The following is a 15,941-nucleotide window of genomic DNA, read 5'->3' as shown; positions in this document are numbered from 1 at the left end:
TAAATGTCTCTGATACCGTCTATTTTCATCTACATGTTCTCCCACCCTCTATCAGAACGTTGCCATCGACCTGTTGCCATGTTTCCCCACACGAGGGCGCCACACACTGACTCTTGGTGCCTCAGTGACCGTGACTTTGGATTAAGGTTTTGCATTTTTCAGACTCATATAGGGCCCTTTTTAAACGGCCCAGAGCAAAGCGTGCTGATTGTTCAGGGCGTGTCCAAGTTCATTTTGTCTGTTACACGGCGGATAATCCTAGCGCAAGTGCGGCGCACGGCGCAGAGAGCTGGTATCTGAACTCCGAATTAGTCATGGATGTGTTTTGGGCGGAACATAAATCAAACCATCCAAGTGTCGCCTCCCATTCCCCTTAAGAGCCAGGTGCGCCAGAACCAGGCAGATAGTAACCAGTGGCCCTCGCCTCCGCTGAGGGACATGTATGTGATCCTCAGCTGTTGGCCCCTCTGACCCGCCGTTTCGCAATCATCTGTCCCATCAGTAACTCTGCATATGAAAAAGTAAACTGAGGAGGAGGAGCGCTGCTGCTGCTGCTGCTGCTGCTGCGGGTCTCAGTCCGTTGATCGGGCGGAACGGGTCATAAAAGTCAAAATCATCCTGATCAATACCGATGGGATGAGAGTGGAGAAATACATCCGTAATGGGCCACATACTAACGACATCAGTCGCAGCAGCAGCAGAAACCATATGTGGATCTGCACGTTAACATGCGCATTTGCGCGCGAGGAACAGCTGGTAAACGTAATGGATTATTTTAAACTCCAGACTCGTTTCCTTCGGAGAGTTTATAACTCCAGCTTTTAGTTTTGCTGATGAAAGAGCCAGGATATGTGTTACACTGGCATGACTGCATTCATGGAAGTGTTTAAAATAACTAGAAGCAGCCTCTCCAATCATAAAATCAGTGTGTGGCCGCTGTGTAGGCGCATCTAATGCGTCCTTTAAATAGCAGGAAACACACTGCGCCTTTGACTTCAGACCAGCTTTTCGTTGGTCTGTGGTCTTTTCTGCTGCCTTAAGATATCAATCCATTATCAGTGCGCCTGGACACACTTCAACACGACCAGCGCGCCCAGGGGCGAACAGGTGGGCGCAGGTACATTTGCTATTATCACAACGTGCTCCGCTGCGCGCCGCCCTGCGCCGAGCGTAAGAGTTCCTACAATAACCTGCGTCTTTCTGGGTGAACGAGCATGACGGAGGAACCATGCACATTTTGAAAGCATTCAACAACAGCTTTTACAAAACGTCTTTTATTACCATCTCAGGAATACAGTTGACTGCTGTGCACAGCACATACGTACAAAAATAAAAGGAAAACCATTTGTAATATAGTATTTTACTTACTCGTCATCATATTTTTTCAGAAACAAATGATTGGAGAAGTCTGTTGTTTCAAACTAATTTACAATCATTTCAATAATCGGAACTAAGGCAGAAGGTGAGGTATATGTTAAAAAAGAGGAGGGGGACTCAGAGGAAGCACTCTCCCCTCAGTGCAGGAATAGAAAACTGAGAGAGAAACACAAAGGCTGCCGGCACACAGGGACACACACACACACACATACACACGCACACGCACACGCACACACACACACATTCATACTCACAAGTCTGATCCCAGATCCTCCCACAGACCTCCAGTTCCCTGTGAACCAACACATTTTATAACCAGCTGAACAGGTATGATAAGCACAATGGCAAAATCCAGACACTGGATCCTTAATCAACTGGGGTGACTCATACTTAGTCTGTTCAGAACTCCATATGCATAATAAAGGAATCAAGGAAATAAGGGTTAATGGTGAAAGGTGATTCTTCTTACCATTAACTACCTTCTCTCTGTTACTGCTACATCGCACAACTTCTGCCTTGAAACATGCGGAGGTTGTAGACTTTATAACAGAGGGATGTTTCCTTTCATTTTTCAATTCTGAGGCTTTCAAAATCTGACACCAAGCTTAATTTTCCTTTGGTGTAAACAACTTTTCAGGTGTCCTACTAGAGTAGCCATTGTAGCTTTACATTTCCCATTCTGCCATTCAACTCAATGCTTGCTGTGCTGACAGTGTCCTCTGAAACACACCATGATATAAATCAGAAATGACATACAGTAATTGACACACGTCGTCATCAAAAACACTTTTGATCTTGCATGTTAGCTCATTCTGATGAACACGTAGCAGAGGGAAAACAACATCCACCCCTGCTCCGTAAGTTGAAACAAAAAATAAAATAAAAAAGAAATTTGCACCTTTTCTATATTTTGACAAATTCGCCAAAATACATTTCCAACCTATTCCTCACCGCCACAAAATCAGTCCTGGAAAAAAGCTACGGGTGATCATTTTCTGATCATGGTGATGTGATAAATGCTGACCAGTCAAAAAAAGGAGAGAAAAAAAAATCCCCCATTCACAATAAACGTCCTGGGAGTGTCAAGTTGCTCTCTTGGATCACAGTATTCAGTCCACCAGACAACCTCTTTGAATTGTCCCTTTCCTGGAAGCATTAGATTCTTTTTCAGTGACCTTTTGCTACATAGCTACCAGCTCAAACCACAGTCAGTGCTTTATTTTTCCCCCTCAGAAGCTTCTGTGTTGCCTTTTTCCATCCCTCTCGTCTTTATCCTCTCCTGCTTGCACAGTCAGACAATGCCCTGTTATTCCTGACTCAAGGTAAATTGATCTGATACCATCTCTACTGTCGCTTTGGCAGAAACAGAACATGACAGGAGCGCGCTCAGTTGGACACACACACACACACAAACACACAGACACACACATGCCTACATGGGCACTCATTCGGACAAGATGCTGCACAATCGTCTCTGCTACTAGACATCAGCTGGAGCTTAAAGGGCACGTAAACCATCGCTCACAGACATTTTGTCAGTGTGTTGCAGTAATGTTAGAAAGGGCATGAGGTAAAATATAACATAAACAGTATGTATAACACAACCTTGCTACTTTAGTTTTTTTAAAATCATACATTGCCACACTAGCCTGACTGGTGGTTTGCTACTTACAGAATATTGCAGGTCAAGTACTGAAAGTGAATTGAAAATCATTAAAAACCCAGCTCAGTCGCACCATTTGAACATTAAATAGACTCGTTGCACATGACAAGACGACCAGCTTTGTCTTGAGCAAGAAACGGCGCAACAGGTGCAAAGCTCCATACAACAACAAGGTACAAGTCATTGAGATGGACCAGAAAACACACCTACATCGGTAACACAAAGCACAGAAATCCCACATCTTTGACCTTGGTACAAAAATGGCTCAGATGAGCGGGACAGGAATCCCAGGGCCCTGACTGTCCGGTCTGACAACGACAGACAAGGGGGGCCCACCAGTCTGATGCCCAGGTATTTTACCCCACATTATCCACATCCTCACCAAGTTAAACAAACAACCAGCGCCACGTGCAGAGTCCCATATAAGTCCTCTGTGCATCATTGCTACCTTCAACTTTGCTTGCTCTTTGCCCCCCCCTTCCTCCCCAACAATGAAAAACTATCAGAGAGGAGCACAAGCAGTTGTTGAATTCAAGTATGGTATGTTGCATTATACAAAGCCTAAATTAACATCACTAATATAACCCTTTGGTTCAATGCTTTCTGCAACATTGCTCCTTTTTTTTTCTCCCAAGAAGCCATACTGTGACTCAGTGACCAATCTGAATCATGCACAAATAGCTTAATGGTGCAATATGTAAGAATTCTTGTTGAAAACATTCACAAATTGACTAAAATAATGAACAGAATGTGAAATGTAACAGTGACGCTATGACATCTACATTTCTCGTCACGGAAATATCTACTGAATCAAACATGCTAACCAGCTAGCACCTGCCCGCCCCTGTCCAACACTCCTGTGCTTGTGGTGGAATACAACAGTCCAGTCCCACTCCAAGCTCCCAGTCCAGACCACTAGAGGTATGTCCAACTGAGCCTACCAGCTAACTGCAGCCACAGTTAGTGGCTACTCTGATTGTTTGAGTATGAATTTGACAGGTGGCCAAATCTTAGATATTGCACCTTCAAAAAGATCTGGGATCAATAAGCGCCAGCCACAACTAAACGTCAGACAGGCCAAGTTACCTGAAGTGTCATTTACAGATCAGAAGCAGCAGGCCAACCTATTTACAGTGGATTGGCTGCAACTTCATCTCTGCACTAACGCGTCTCTATAAGTGCCAAATATCATTAAACCAGTGTGAAAGTCAAACAGCTCCCATCGCCACTTTTGCTACAAAGTTTGCTAAATAAAGTCAAATAAATTAGCACGAAATAGCGTGTCGACAGGAAACAAAAACCCAGTGCTACAGACCAGATGCAACAGTTTGCACCGACTCAATTTGAACAGGAGGGATATACAGTACAGCATACAGGAGACAGACACTGGAGGACATTTTGCTTCATAGTGTCAGGTCTATGATATTCTGTTACACAAACGCCCCCTTGACCTCCCACAATGAGAGAGAAAAAAAAACTTTCACATGAAGCAGCTCTCAAACCGAGCATACTTATATAAAAGCATGCCCACACATACAGTAAACAGTCACGCACACCCAATCTGGCCCGATGATCCGGCTACAAAATTTGTGAAAGTAAAACCTGGGATTGTCAAAGCTCCCTTGGACATGGTGTTGGGGGGTGGGGGGGTTTGGGGGTGAGTGCTGACTCTAAATCTAGCTTTCCATATTAACAAGAGGCTCCAGTGGGTCCTGTGCAGCATAGAGTCTCAATTACTTAATTGATCTAATTATGGAAAGAAAATAAAGTGGAGAAACCTCTGGCCCTCTAGGAATTGGGCTAAAGCCCCCCGGTGGTGTCTGAGGGAGTGATGACTTGCGCTTCATTCCTATTTCTGACTCGGGCACCACGTTTCTCGCATGCTAGGGTAAAGGGGGCCGCAAGTAGGAATTCAAGGCACCGCCACCTCATGACGAAGCAAGAAACAAAAAACCACCGCCATGTTTTTTCGCAAGTGCTCTAGTTGCCCTGACAGTGACAGTCGAAAAAACATGGAGGATGGGAAAAGTCCTTGATGGATGACAAGAAAAAAAAACAAAACATTTGAAGTAAACAGGCATTCTTCTTCTGTAGAAATTTCATGCACACATTTCTCTTCATCCTCTTCTTCCTCCTCCTCCTCCTCTTCTCAGGATTTGGTGCTTTGAGGTAATAACGTATCCATTTCATTTCCAAAAGGATGAACTGACATCCGCTGACAGGGCAAAGGACTCAGCCAATTCTAGCAAGCACCCATATAAACTGAGGGGACCACTGACGCCCCTCCATCCCCTTCATATCACAAAATGATGAAAATCATAAAAGCAGCAAAGAATGGCATTTCCATCGTTTCTAATACAAAGTAAGCTACCCAAATATACATATAAAGTTTGAATAAATACTATCAGATATAGTTGAATTTCTTTCCTGTTACAGTCCACTTTGTCTTTTGTGTTTTGTACGTACGTATACGGTATTTATGTTACCTGGGAGATAAATCCTCATGTGCAAATAAGTTTGTTATTGCCAGTTTTTGCTCATCATATTCGGGGTAGGAAGTGCGTTACAGTCATGGCAGTGGTGGCCTTGTTGCCCCTCTTCACACGGCCATGCTTGCTGAGTGCTATGTAGGAGCCTCTGTAGACCAGAGACTCGTAGGCGTTGTAGTTGTTCGGGAGCAAGCTCTCCTTGAACTTGCACTCGTCATGGAAGACTGTCTGGAGGGTGACAAAGAGAAGGACAGCGTGCATTTTAATCCAGTGCTGAAAGATAGGCGGTTTGTAGTGTGAGGCTATGATGGCAGAACATTAAAAAGCTCTTTCAAAATATTCTGAGCAATGCACAAAAATATAAAGCTAAATTTAGATTTAGCACACAGCAGTGGGGACAATGAATTAACATTTTGTCGAGAGTTCTCTTTGTGCAGCCTCCCAGCAGCACCAAGCGCTCTTAAAGGCATATTAAGTAATTCAAAAATAGCTATTAATTTAGATTTAGTGTAAACTGTGTGCCGAATCAGCTGGTATTAACTTAGAGGACCAGAGTGTAGGATTTTGGGTGAGAACTGTAATACAATATTCATAATTATGTATTTCGTTAGTGTAGCATCACCTTAAAAAACTCGGAACCATTGTCTTTCTTTAAAATAAAATATGTCTTTTATATCTGCAGAGTAAGCGAGTCCTCTTCTGCAGATTCTGCCATGTTGCACCACCATGTTTCTACGGTTGCCCAGAATGGACAAACCAAGGAGTGAGACAAGGTGTTCAGCTGGTGGAAAACTACAAAAGCCAAAATCATTTGAACAGGGCCTTTAAATCCAACTGAACTGTGTAACCTAAAGGAATAGTTTCACATTTTCAGAAATGTGCTCACTCACTTTGTTGCAGAGATTAAGATGAGAGGATTGATACCACTTGTGTGTGCATCTACTGCCAGGAGTCGGTTATCTTATTTTATCTTATTTTAACTTAATCTTAATCTTAAATTAACAGAAACAATGTGCATCAAACTCTACCTACCAGCAGCTCTCATGCTTACTTATTAACACATTATATCTTGTTTCTTCGTATTAAAAAAAATACTGTTTTTGTATTTGAATGGGTTATCACTTATATTTTTTGTGAAAAGGCAAATAAACCCTTTTTCCAAAATGTCAGACTATTCCTTTAAAGTGAAAACCTATTAGTCAACACTGTAAAATTTGAAATACACACTAGAATGAACCAGAGAACAGGGAGGTTTTAGATATGCGACCAACACTGATCAATATTTTGTGCCTAAAGTCCCTCTGTATAAAATAATGTCTACATATCTGCCACTATGATTACTATATCAACTGAGCTGACGGTGCATTCATGGCTTGTACAGTGAATGGCAGCAGAGCAAATACTCCCCATCGGAGGCCATGTGGCCTAATTCAATCTCTTATCAGATCATCAGCCTGCTCACAAGCTAACGCTTCATCACTCAGGAGCAGATAACGACTCACATTCTCTCTGTCAAATATGTTTGCCACAGCGAGCAAACCAGCAGCCGTGTGTCAGCAGGGCTCTACTAAACACAATGCCCCCCCCCCCACCCACCCACCCACCACCAGCAACGTTTATGTATTAATAGCCATCATTGCTCTAGGAGCAAACAAATGGCAACTTCTAAAGGTTATTGTCGCCAGGTTATTGCATCTTATCTGTGTGATGAGGAGTAAAAGTTTAATTAAATTGTCACTACAACCATGAATAATGAAACTGTTGGGCAAAAAAAATCATCAAAGGTAAAAAAAAAAAAAAAAAATCAAAATCTGCTCACCATAAATAAGGTATAGTAAAAAAAAAAAAAAAGGCATAGTGAAAAATAAGATTTAAAATAATCCAAATATAGTCATATAAAGACATGGCTAGATTACTATTTAAGCTAATTCTTAATATATTGTCATCTTAACCTTGCCATAAAAGTAATCTTCATCTAAAAAAAATTGCCACGCTATCGTCCAAAGTATCGAAATATCAACCTGTATAAACTCTGAAAGTGTTTCAATACTCATGTTTTCGCAGTATGAACGTGCCAGTACTGCGTTTTTTAAGCTCTCCAGAGGTGAGGGGACACGTGCACAGCTGCACCACATAATTTAATCAGTTAATCAACTGAGATTCCGTTGCTCTTAACACACAGTGTTCTATGTATTTTCTTTAATAAACATCTAAAATGTTATGCTATTAATGTCAGTTTTTCCCCCGGTGGTATTGCAACTCACAATATCAGGGTGAATAAAAAGTGGACAAAAAGAACAATCACGATCGACTACTCAGTTACTTGGCAACCCTTTCATAACACTCATAAGAAAAAGATGAAAAGGCCAAACATCTGTGCTGGATTATCCTGACGAGACTATACTACTATTACTCATGTGTGTATCATTAACACAATATCGGAATTTCATTGTTCTGTCAATATTATGGTTATCCTGAATGTCGGCATATTGCAACACGCCTGTAGTGAATACTATAGTGAAGGTGCTGGATCGAAGTTAGACATTGCACATGGTGACATCATCTCTACGCAAAATATCCAACACATTCAGCAGCAGGATCAGATCAAGGCCCTTGGGAACTTAAAACACATCCCAGTATATTTTGACAGTGGTTTTATGGCCGTGTGAATTTAACTGTCGATCATTATTGCCTCTCTAAAAATGCTCAAGTTTTATACTGCAGCCATTTAAATCTGATTAAATAACGAGGTTTTTGACAATGCTGAGAAATGCATATCCTCACAGGTGTTCTTACACCATGTGCAAAACCGTCATGCCCATCACTGTTTTTAAGCTATAGTGCCATAACGGTGTCCTATTGGGTACTGGCGTTTATAGAGATAGAATCCAAATGGTGCCGTGCATTGTGGGCTCTGGATTTCCCACAACACCTCAAATGGTGCCAAGCTGACACACTGCAGCCTGTTTCCTACTGTTGGACGCCTCCCAGAAAATGTAAGGAGCACAGCTGCAGTCTGGTGAGAAGAGAAAACAAAACACGCTGTCCAAGAAACTCCTCTGGAGACAAATGTTCTGCTTTCACATTTCAAATTTCTCTCCAACATAGTGGGTCACAGATTTTTTGGGGGGTGGGCTGGAGAAGCTGCTGGTGGTGGTGGTGGTGCGGTGAGCGAGTTGGGCCTTCGCCCCCTCAGGATGTGCACTGTGTGCGCTGCCCTGCAAACGTAAGCCTTTACTGTGAGAATCGATTTCCAGCTGCTGACAGGTTCCCTTGCATCAGGGGGTTTTCCCTCCTCTTCACACACACACACACACACACACACACACACACACACACACACACACACACACACACACACACACACACACACACCAGCATATCACAGGCGTGTGCACTCAGCCCTGCATCTGTTAACCTCAGCATTATGCACCCACAGGCCACCAGGCCCTGGCACCGTCTCTTTAAATAGAGCTTTATACATTCCTGATGAAATTTAAATATATGGATTTCGCAGCGCGTAATGAGCAGCCTGCCTCTCCACCACCACCACCACCCCCACTTCCCCATCCCCAAAAATATGAGTGATGGAGCCGCTGCAAAGTGCGTGCCTATTTCCAGGGCTCCCATTTAACCAACACTGCTGGACAATAAACAAAATACTGTGCATACCTACCGTTCCGTATAACCTCCCACGGCTGTTCATTGCGACAAACAGCTCACTCTTCACCCCATACAGGCTCACCACTCCTCTCTCCACCGTGGAGATCTCTATGAGACCTGATGCGAGACAAAGAGTGACCACATTTTAGGGCAGGGGGATGAGAAAACAATCAGAGCAACACCGGCCGCTCCTCCTCCGGCTCTCTCGGTGTTTTATCACGGTGTCTGTGGCATTGTGCGCTCCCTCTCTCTCTCCCTCTCTCTGCGTCTATGGGTGTAACCTTGCAGATTCGCTGCGCAGCATGCCGAGCCTTTGTTCTGCATCTTTCACCCTCATCTTAACACTTGGCACCCAGGGGCGCCGCGCGTGCCAATTAGGCGCATGCCGGTTATTGCAGCAGTAATTGCGGTAATTGCATCGGCGTGCGCGGCCATCGGCCTCCGGACCGCCCTCACAGGGCTGCGTAAAAATAAGTTGTGTCTAAAAGCGTCCATACATTCATGTCATGGTTGAGCTTGGGGGGGTTGAGGGGGGAGGACGTGGGGGGAGGAAGGGGAGGGGGGTTGGAGGGGAGTGGGGGGGGGGTCTCAGCACTGATGGATACTTATCTTTAATAGATTTGTCTTTGGCGTGGAAGAAATTCAATTCTCCCCCCCGCCGCCCCCCCACCGGAGCCGGGATGACACATGATCATGCAAATTAATAGAGGGGATAGACACGCATCACAGATCCATGCTTATTGACTCTGCCTCTCTCTTTATGTCTATTGCATTACATTGGTTGGAGGTAGGTAGAAACTCACTGTACTGGTTCTCATTGTGTGCACCGTTTATCCTGCCGTCGGGGAGGACCTGAAGGTGAAACCCGATGCCCACGTTGCAGTAGAGCCTCCGCACTCTTTTGATGCCCAGCAGATAGTCACTCTCCCAGTTCAGCTCCGGTTTCTCCCCGGAGATCCCCAGTACAGAGCGGGAGAAGAGGGTCTCCCATCGTTTCTCCAGTAAAGTTGCGTTTGTCCTGCCGCTCGGTAACGGGTACGCTGACACGATCCCCAGCAGAAAGCCCAGGAGAACCACCGCGGTCAGCGTCCAGTGCGGCGTGCCGGCCTCGCAGGACATACTGACGAGGAGCCTTTGCGCAACGGCCATCCGGTTTACCTTCGGGCCACGTGGTCAAAATTAATGACCCTAAAAATACCGCTCTTCTTGTTTTGCTTCCTTCGGCATGCTGGCTGAGGGTTATTTTTGGAGCGCGGATCAGGGCTTTGGGCATGAAACGCAAGCCCCGGTGCAGAGGAGGAGAGGAGACGGGAGAGTGCGCGGCAGAGCTGGAGGTGATGGTGATGGTGATGTTGGTGGTGGTGATTACCATGTTTTGCAGCTCCTCCGCGTCTCTCACTCTCCCTCTCTCCCTCTCTCTCTCTCTCTCTCTTTCTCTCTCTCTCTCTCACACGCACACACACTCACACACTCTCTCTCTCTATCTCTTCCCCCTCTCTCCGGCTCCCTCTCGGTGAAGAGTTGAGAAGAAAAAAAAAAAAAAATCCTCCAACCACTCACCAAAAACCCAGCTTCAACCTTGCCACGGCTATCGCATCCCTAGATGACATCATGCTGACTTCACCGCGGGGGTGTGTGTGGAGGTGTGTGTTGGGGGGGGACAATACAAGGGTAGAGAAGGGTGCTGACAGCAGGAAAATTACCAACTCTGTTGAGAGTTGAGGGAAATAGCCCGGTGTCACTGCCGGGCTGGAAGGGGGGAGAAAGCTTATTGGTGGCGTTCAGCGGCCGTGGGACGCGATGGGGCGCTCGGGCAGCTCCCAAATTGGGTCGGTGGTCATATGTCTGTCAGGCCGCTTCCTTATTTAGAAGGAAGGTGTAAAAACAGGCCCACTTGTCACCGGAGAGCAATGACAGGGCTCCCGTGGTGCGACTTCTTCTGCTGCTGCGCCGTTCAAGAACTTTCCCCCTGCAAAATCGCTGCTTTTCTGCGCCCAAGGGGGAAAAAAATAAAATAAAATAAAATAAAAGACGACACATCGGCTGAACCGGGGGAGCCAGCAGGGTGCCCGCACACCCCTCAGCCGCGTAAAGATCAGGGTTCAAGACCTCGGCGTCGGCCAGCAGCATCCGCCCTGCTGACGTGTCCTTGAGCAAGACACCTACCCACACACACACACACACTCTCTCTCTCTCTCAGCTCTCCACAGAGGCCCAGGGTGGCATTTTCATAAAGTATCACATTTTTATAAGCGCACGCCACAACACCGCGAGTTTCCCATGGTGCACTCATGAGAACCGCGAGGAGCACACTGGAGAGGCCCCGTCATGAAATGGCACACATTGTCAGCATGCCATTCCCTGCAACATGAAAGCCTATCGTCTTTTCCATGTAATAGATAATGCCACCAGCAGCATGCCCATGCGTCAGTGAGGCCCGTGCAGCTGCGCACCAGCAGCCTCTCCTGCACACATCAGTTCCCCGAGATTTCCAAAGGATGGCACCATTTCCAAGTTCATTGGAACCACTCCTGAGCAACCGTGAGGGCCTGAAGCGTCCCCACACCAAACTCCGTAGGGATTTTTGGACATTTTACGCTTTAAAAACGCCAATTTAAACTGAAGGTGAGGGTTAGAATGCATCCCAGATGATGATAATTCATATAATAAAGATACAAACAAGTTGAATTGAACAATATGTAACATTTTAAGTTTAAATGCTGTAAGCAATAATGAACCATATTTTTGTTTGTAATTGAGGGGAACCTGTCTCCTAAAATAACTCAAGGACAACATCTCATTAACAATGCAGTTCTTTTATTATGTATAAAATCTATTTGGTAACTGCATATTTAGAAACAATCTGATGGATGTACAATGAAAAAGAAATGGGACTTTTTGTTATGGCTGAATGCATTAATCACAAAAGACACGTATGAATCAAAAACCTGAACAATCACATCAGAACACGACTTCTGGCCTCAAAATGATCGGACCATTGGCACTTTTTTTTCTTCTTCTTCTTCTCTAAAGTGAAAAAAGGACATTTGGTTGAGAGCAACAGGGACTGAAAACGAGTCATCCAGTCAAGCATAACTGCAGTGTTTATCTGCTAAGCGTAACAATAAAAACAGATCTCTGATAAGAAACAAGTGGTTATACAAGACCCAGATAAAGCAGTGTTGATAAAGTGATGAGGTTTCTTATTCACACCTGACAAAAAAAAAAAAGAACAACCTACAGAGCATCTCAGTCCAGGCTGCACGGATGGTGACCAAAGGGGCGACTTCAGATCATTTTGGGTATTCTCACCTGCAGCTGGTTCGATACAGCAGCTAAAGGTTCTGTGACGTTATCGAAGCTTCAGGATAAAGTGGGTAATGTTAAATAAATTATAGCTTTGATGATGCTTCTATACCACATCTATACAAATAATTTATCTTTTTCACAGAGGCAGCCTTCACCCTTGCATCTCGGAAAGATGGCAAAGAGGCCAATAGTTTAATACGTGCTATTTTGTAATAAAAGCATAAATAAATACATATGTACAAAAAAAGGGGGGGGGGGGGGGGGGGGGGGGTGTTGAAAAATGTACAGGCACTTGTAAAACATCTTTCTTTTTTTTTTTTTTTTTCTTTCCTGACACTTAAGCTACAGCCAGACCAATATTTTCCTGTGCATTTCAGGGGTAAGTAGGATAATTGGGTTGCTTGAACGATTGACTCTGCAGCAGTGTCTGCGTGACAGACAAATCCTTTGCCTTCTTTTTTACTTGTCTCACGCTGAGCACGCCTCAGGCAATAAGATCCTTCAGGGGCTATTTGTATCTGCGGAACCCAATTCATCAACCCCTCGTGTAGGATCACGCAGCCTGGAGACGAAATGCGCTCTCTTGCCGGTGTTTACAACAACCGGACAATTTGAAAAGCTCAACTGAAAGCCACAGTACGTCGTGACATACAGCATCGTACGGGCCGGGCTGAAGTCGTAAGCAATGAGAAAGAACAGCACACCATTTTCTTTAGCCTTACACTTATATATTACTCATACTTTCACACCGTCTGTCCTCCATGTACACACACAGTCGCACACACACACACGCACCTCAATTCGGCTCCTTATCCTTCAGCCCACCATATACATTGCCTACTCTCGCATCTTTTTCAGTAACCAAATATTTCCAGTTGCTGCATTACAGTTTGTTTGCTTTTTTGGTCTTTCAGGAATGGGTGCTATGAAGTGGGATTCAATCAGACATCGCCCTACATGCTTACATTATATAACGGGCCCATCTGGATGTCCTAGATTGTCATTTGAGAATACAGGACAACATGTAGGATTAGGCAGAACAGAAAGTGTTTTCATCAGTGGCACAAGGACTGGATGGGATACTTAAACCAACCCTGAGACGACCGTCCTTATCAGAACCATAATTGGGCATGATGGGCAGTCCCACTCGACCAGACTACTCTTGATTATTTAGACAGAGGTCATTTGATGCACTATTTCCAGTTCCAGTAAACAGCTTCATTCTCGAACCACCACAGTTGGTAACCTCACCTCAACAGGTTGCATAATAAAATTCCCATAGGGATATACAGTAAATTCGTATACAAAATATTTACAGTAAAACTGTTCATTAATTATTGGTTGACACTAGATGTGGAGAGTGCAGCTGCAAGTTTAAAAGGGGTGTTCCGACAATTTCACACATAAAAGGTCCATTTAAATGTCCCCTGCTTTGTCGGGTCTGAGAGAATAACCCTGATGATGTCATAAAGTGATGTCATCAGCGTTATCTTGAGTTAGGTGTGGGATTTGAAATATCAGAAAGAAGAACGACCTTACAAACTGCGGGCATCACATTAAAAAAAGATGATGATGGCACTTAAATGGTAGAGGTGAATGATACTGAATGGTAATGCAGAGATGCATTATGGGAAATGTAGGATCCACATTTTTGGAGCTAGACACCTTGAAGAGAATAGAAGACAAATATATTTTCACCACTTTTTTTTTCCTTAAATCGGTATATGGAGTTGCACTACTTATTCACTGAACAACCCCTTTAGGTGTTTTTTTTTCCATCCTGGATGGACAAGACAATGGTCCCACTTGTAACTGTATTTTCTGTATTTTCTGAAGGGGTAGATATTGGTATGTTGTATTAATCTCTCCATGCTGCCATTATGAAGAAAGAAAGGCCTGTCTCAATGGCATGATGACCAGTCCCCGGACTGGCTTAGTAAAGCTGCAGGTGAGTATGAACAAGCCAAAACTGTCTCTGACATGTTGTTTGAGTAAAAAAAAAACAGACTGTACTTTTGAAAATGGGAAGCCGTAAGAGAACACTTAAAAGGTTAGTAGCTGTGTAGCTGAGGTTGATGAGTTCTACAGTAAATCTGTTTGTGGTACCTGAGGAAAAAGACAATGGACAGAAAGGATGTCACAACAAATGTTCTGGAGGGAGATTTCTATAGGATTCAAATACACTCAGTACAGAGTGCCGCACCTGACTCGAGCAAACAGGTGCTGTTGACTCCTCAGGTGGCAGAAAGCCTAACAGGCCCTGCTCTGATAAGGAACCTGCACCTTATTGGCAGATAACACGTCTTTTATGGCCTTCTGCCTGTAACCTGCCACACGCTGACAGAAACACATTTTCCCAAGCAAGAGCAAACACACAGTAATAGCGCAAGGCATTCTGGAAACAGTAGTGCATCGTTGAGTTCCACCCAAGGAACCTGAATGACTGATTGATTAATCATCACTGCTGCATCTTTTGCATCCAAGTCTCATCTTTTGAGGTCCTTTTGGTCAAAGATGATGTGACCGGCCAAGTAGATGGCGACGGCACCAAAGATGGCAGAGGAGGCGATGTAGGCAGTGACGGACTGTGCGAACTGAACGATCGTGCCCATGAAGAGGGTGGGAAAAACCTGAGAGAGGAGGAAGGTGCTGTCCAAAATGGCAAAGTCCAAACCCACGCCACGTTTCTCAAAGCCTAACTCGGCCTCCTCCTGTTCACCGCCGACAGCGCTGTGAGAGGAGCCGTTCTGGCCATGTGGACCGGGGTAGTACTCGTAACTGTCCTGGCCAAAGAAGGCATTCCCGTTGGGAGTCCCTGTTTTGTGGTTCAGTCCAGCCTCCTCTTCCACAGGAGTCAAATACACGGAGTCCAGCTTGGATGTAATGCCATTTTTATGCATGCTTTTGGTTTTCTTTTTTGGCATATAGACCTGAAATGAGACATGAAAAGAGTCAGCGTATCAATCCCAAAAAAAGTTGTCAACACGCTATCCTTGGGTATAAAGGTTGTTGGAACGTACCTCTTTCTCCTTGTGGTAGTGGCAGGTGAGTGTGTAGGGCAGGGTCTGCAGGGTGGCGTACGCATAGCCAGTGAGGGCCGCCATTACAGTGACCAGGACCACACTTTTGGACAGGCAGATGACCAAAGCTGAGAGTGTGAAGCTCACCATGCTGCTCAGGTAGACCCACCGTGAGCCAAAGTGGCGAACCAAACGACTCATGACCAGGGAGAAGAAGGTTGAGGTAGCACACTGCAGGAACAGGCCCAGACTTCCCATACGGATACCTGTAAGAAAAAAAAGAAAAAGTTGTATTACAGCCAGCTCAGCCCATAAACCCCCACAGAGGGCGTCTATTTTGTTGCTGGTACGGAAACCCTCTGACATCTGCGTTAACTCTGATAATTTGGTTTTATGGCCACATCTAGGGAAATAAGCACA

General features: G+C 44.8%; 2 protein-coding genes across 3 annotated transcripts in view; both read right to left on the bottom strand.

The window, feature by feature from the left end:
• Positions 1-919: 919 nt before the first annotated feature.
• On the bottom strand, positions 920-10,612 carry LOC119024007 (fibroblast growth factor 6-like). Its single transcript, XM_037106369.1, has 3 exons — positions 9,996-10,612; positions 9,206-9,309; positions 920-5,757 (listed from the first exon to the last, which is right to left on the bottom strand). The coding sequence occupies exons 1-3, from the start codon at positions 10,339-10,341 to the stop codon at positions 5,581-5,583; spliced, it is 627 nt and encodes a 208-aa protein (XP_036962264.1). The 5' UTR covers positions 10,342-10,612; the 3' UTR covers positions 920-5,580.
• A 1,377-nt stretch (positions 10,613-11,989) lies between these two features.
• slc45a3 (solute carrier family 45 member 3) overlaps positions 11,990-15,941 on the bottom strand; it is a 31,549-nt gene continuing 27,597 nt past the window's right edge. For both annotated transcript variants that reach the window (XM_037106361.1, XM_037106362.1), the window contains exons 5-6: positions 15,522-15,787; positions 11,990-15,431 (exon numbers count right to left, since the gene is read on the bottom strand). In XM_037106361.1, coding sequence (XP_036962256.1) covers positions 14,988-15,431; positions 15,522-15,787 — 710 coding nt within the window. In that variant the 3' untranslated portion in view covers positions 11,990-14,987. The remainder of the gene's footprint in view (positions 15,432-15,521; positions 15,788-15,941) is intronic.

The sequence above is a fragment of the Acanthopagrus latus genome, chromosome 8, assembly GCF_904848185.1.
Source record: "Acanthopagrus latus isolate v.2019 chromosome 8, fAcaLat1.1, whole genome shotgun sequence".
NCBI lineage: Eukaryota > Metazoa > Chordata > Actinopteri > Spariformes > Sparidae > Acanthopagrus > Acanthopagrus latus.
The sequence above is the reverse complement of the archived record's forward strand: the minus strand, read 5'-3'. Positions and strand labels throughout refer to the sequence as shown.

Bases quoted from the DNA above. Each gene is read 5' to 3' on its own strand.
- LOC119024007 (XM_037106369.1), bottom strand. From the start codon at position 10,341: ATGGCCGTTGCGCAAAGGCTCCTCGTCAGTATGTCCTGCGAGGCCGGC. The intron at 9,310-9,995 runs GTGAGTTTCTAC...GTCTCGCATCAG, and splicing joins ACACAATGAGAACCAGTACA to GTCTCATAGAGATCTCCACG. The intron at 5,758-9,205 runs GTAGGTATGCAC...GTCACCCTCCAG, and splicing joins GTGGGAGGTTATACGGAACG to ACAGTCTTCCATGACGAGTG.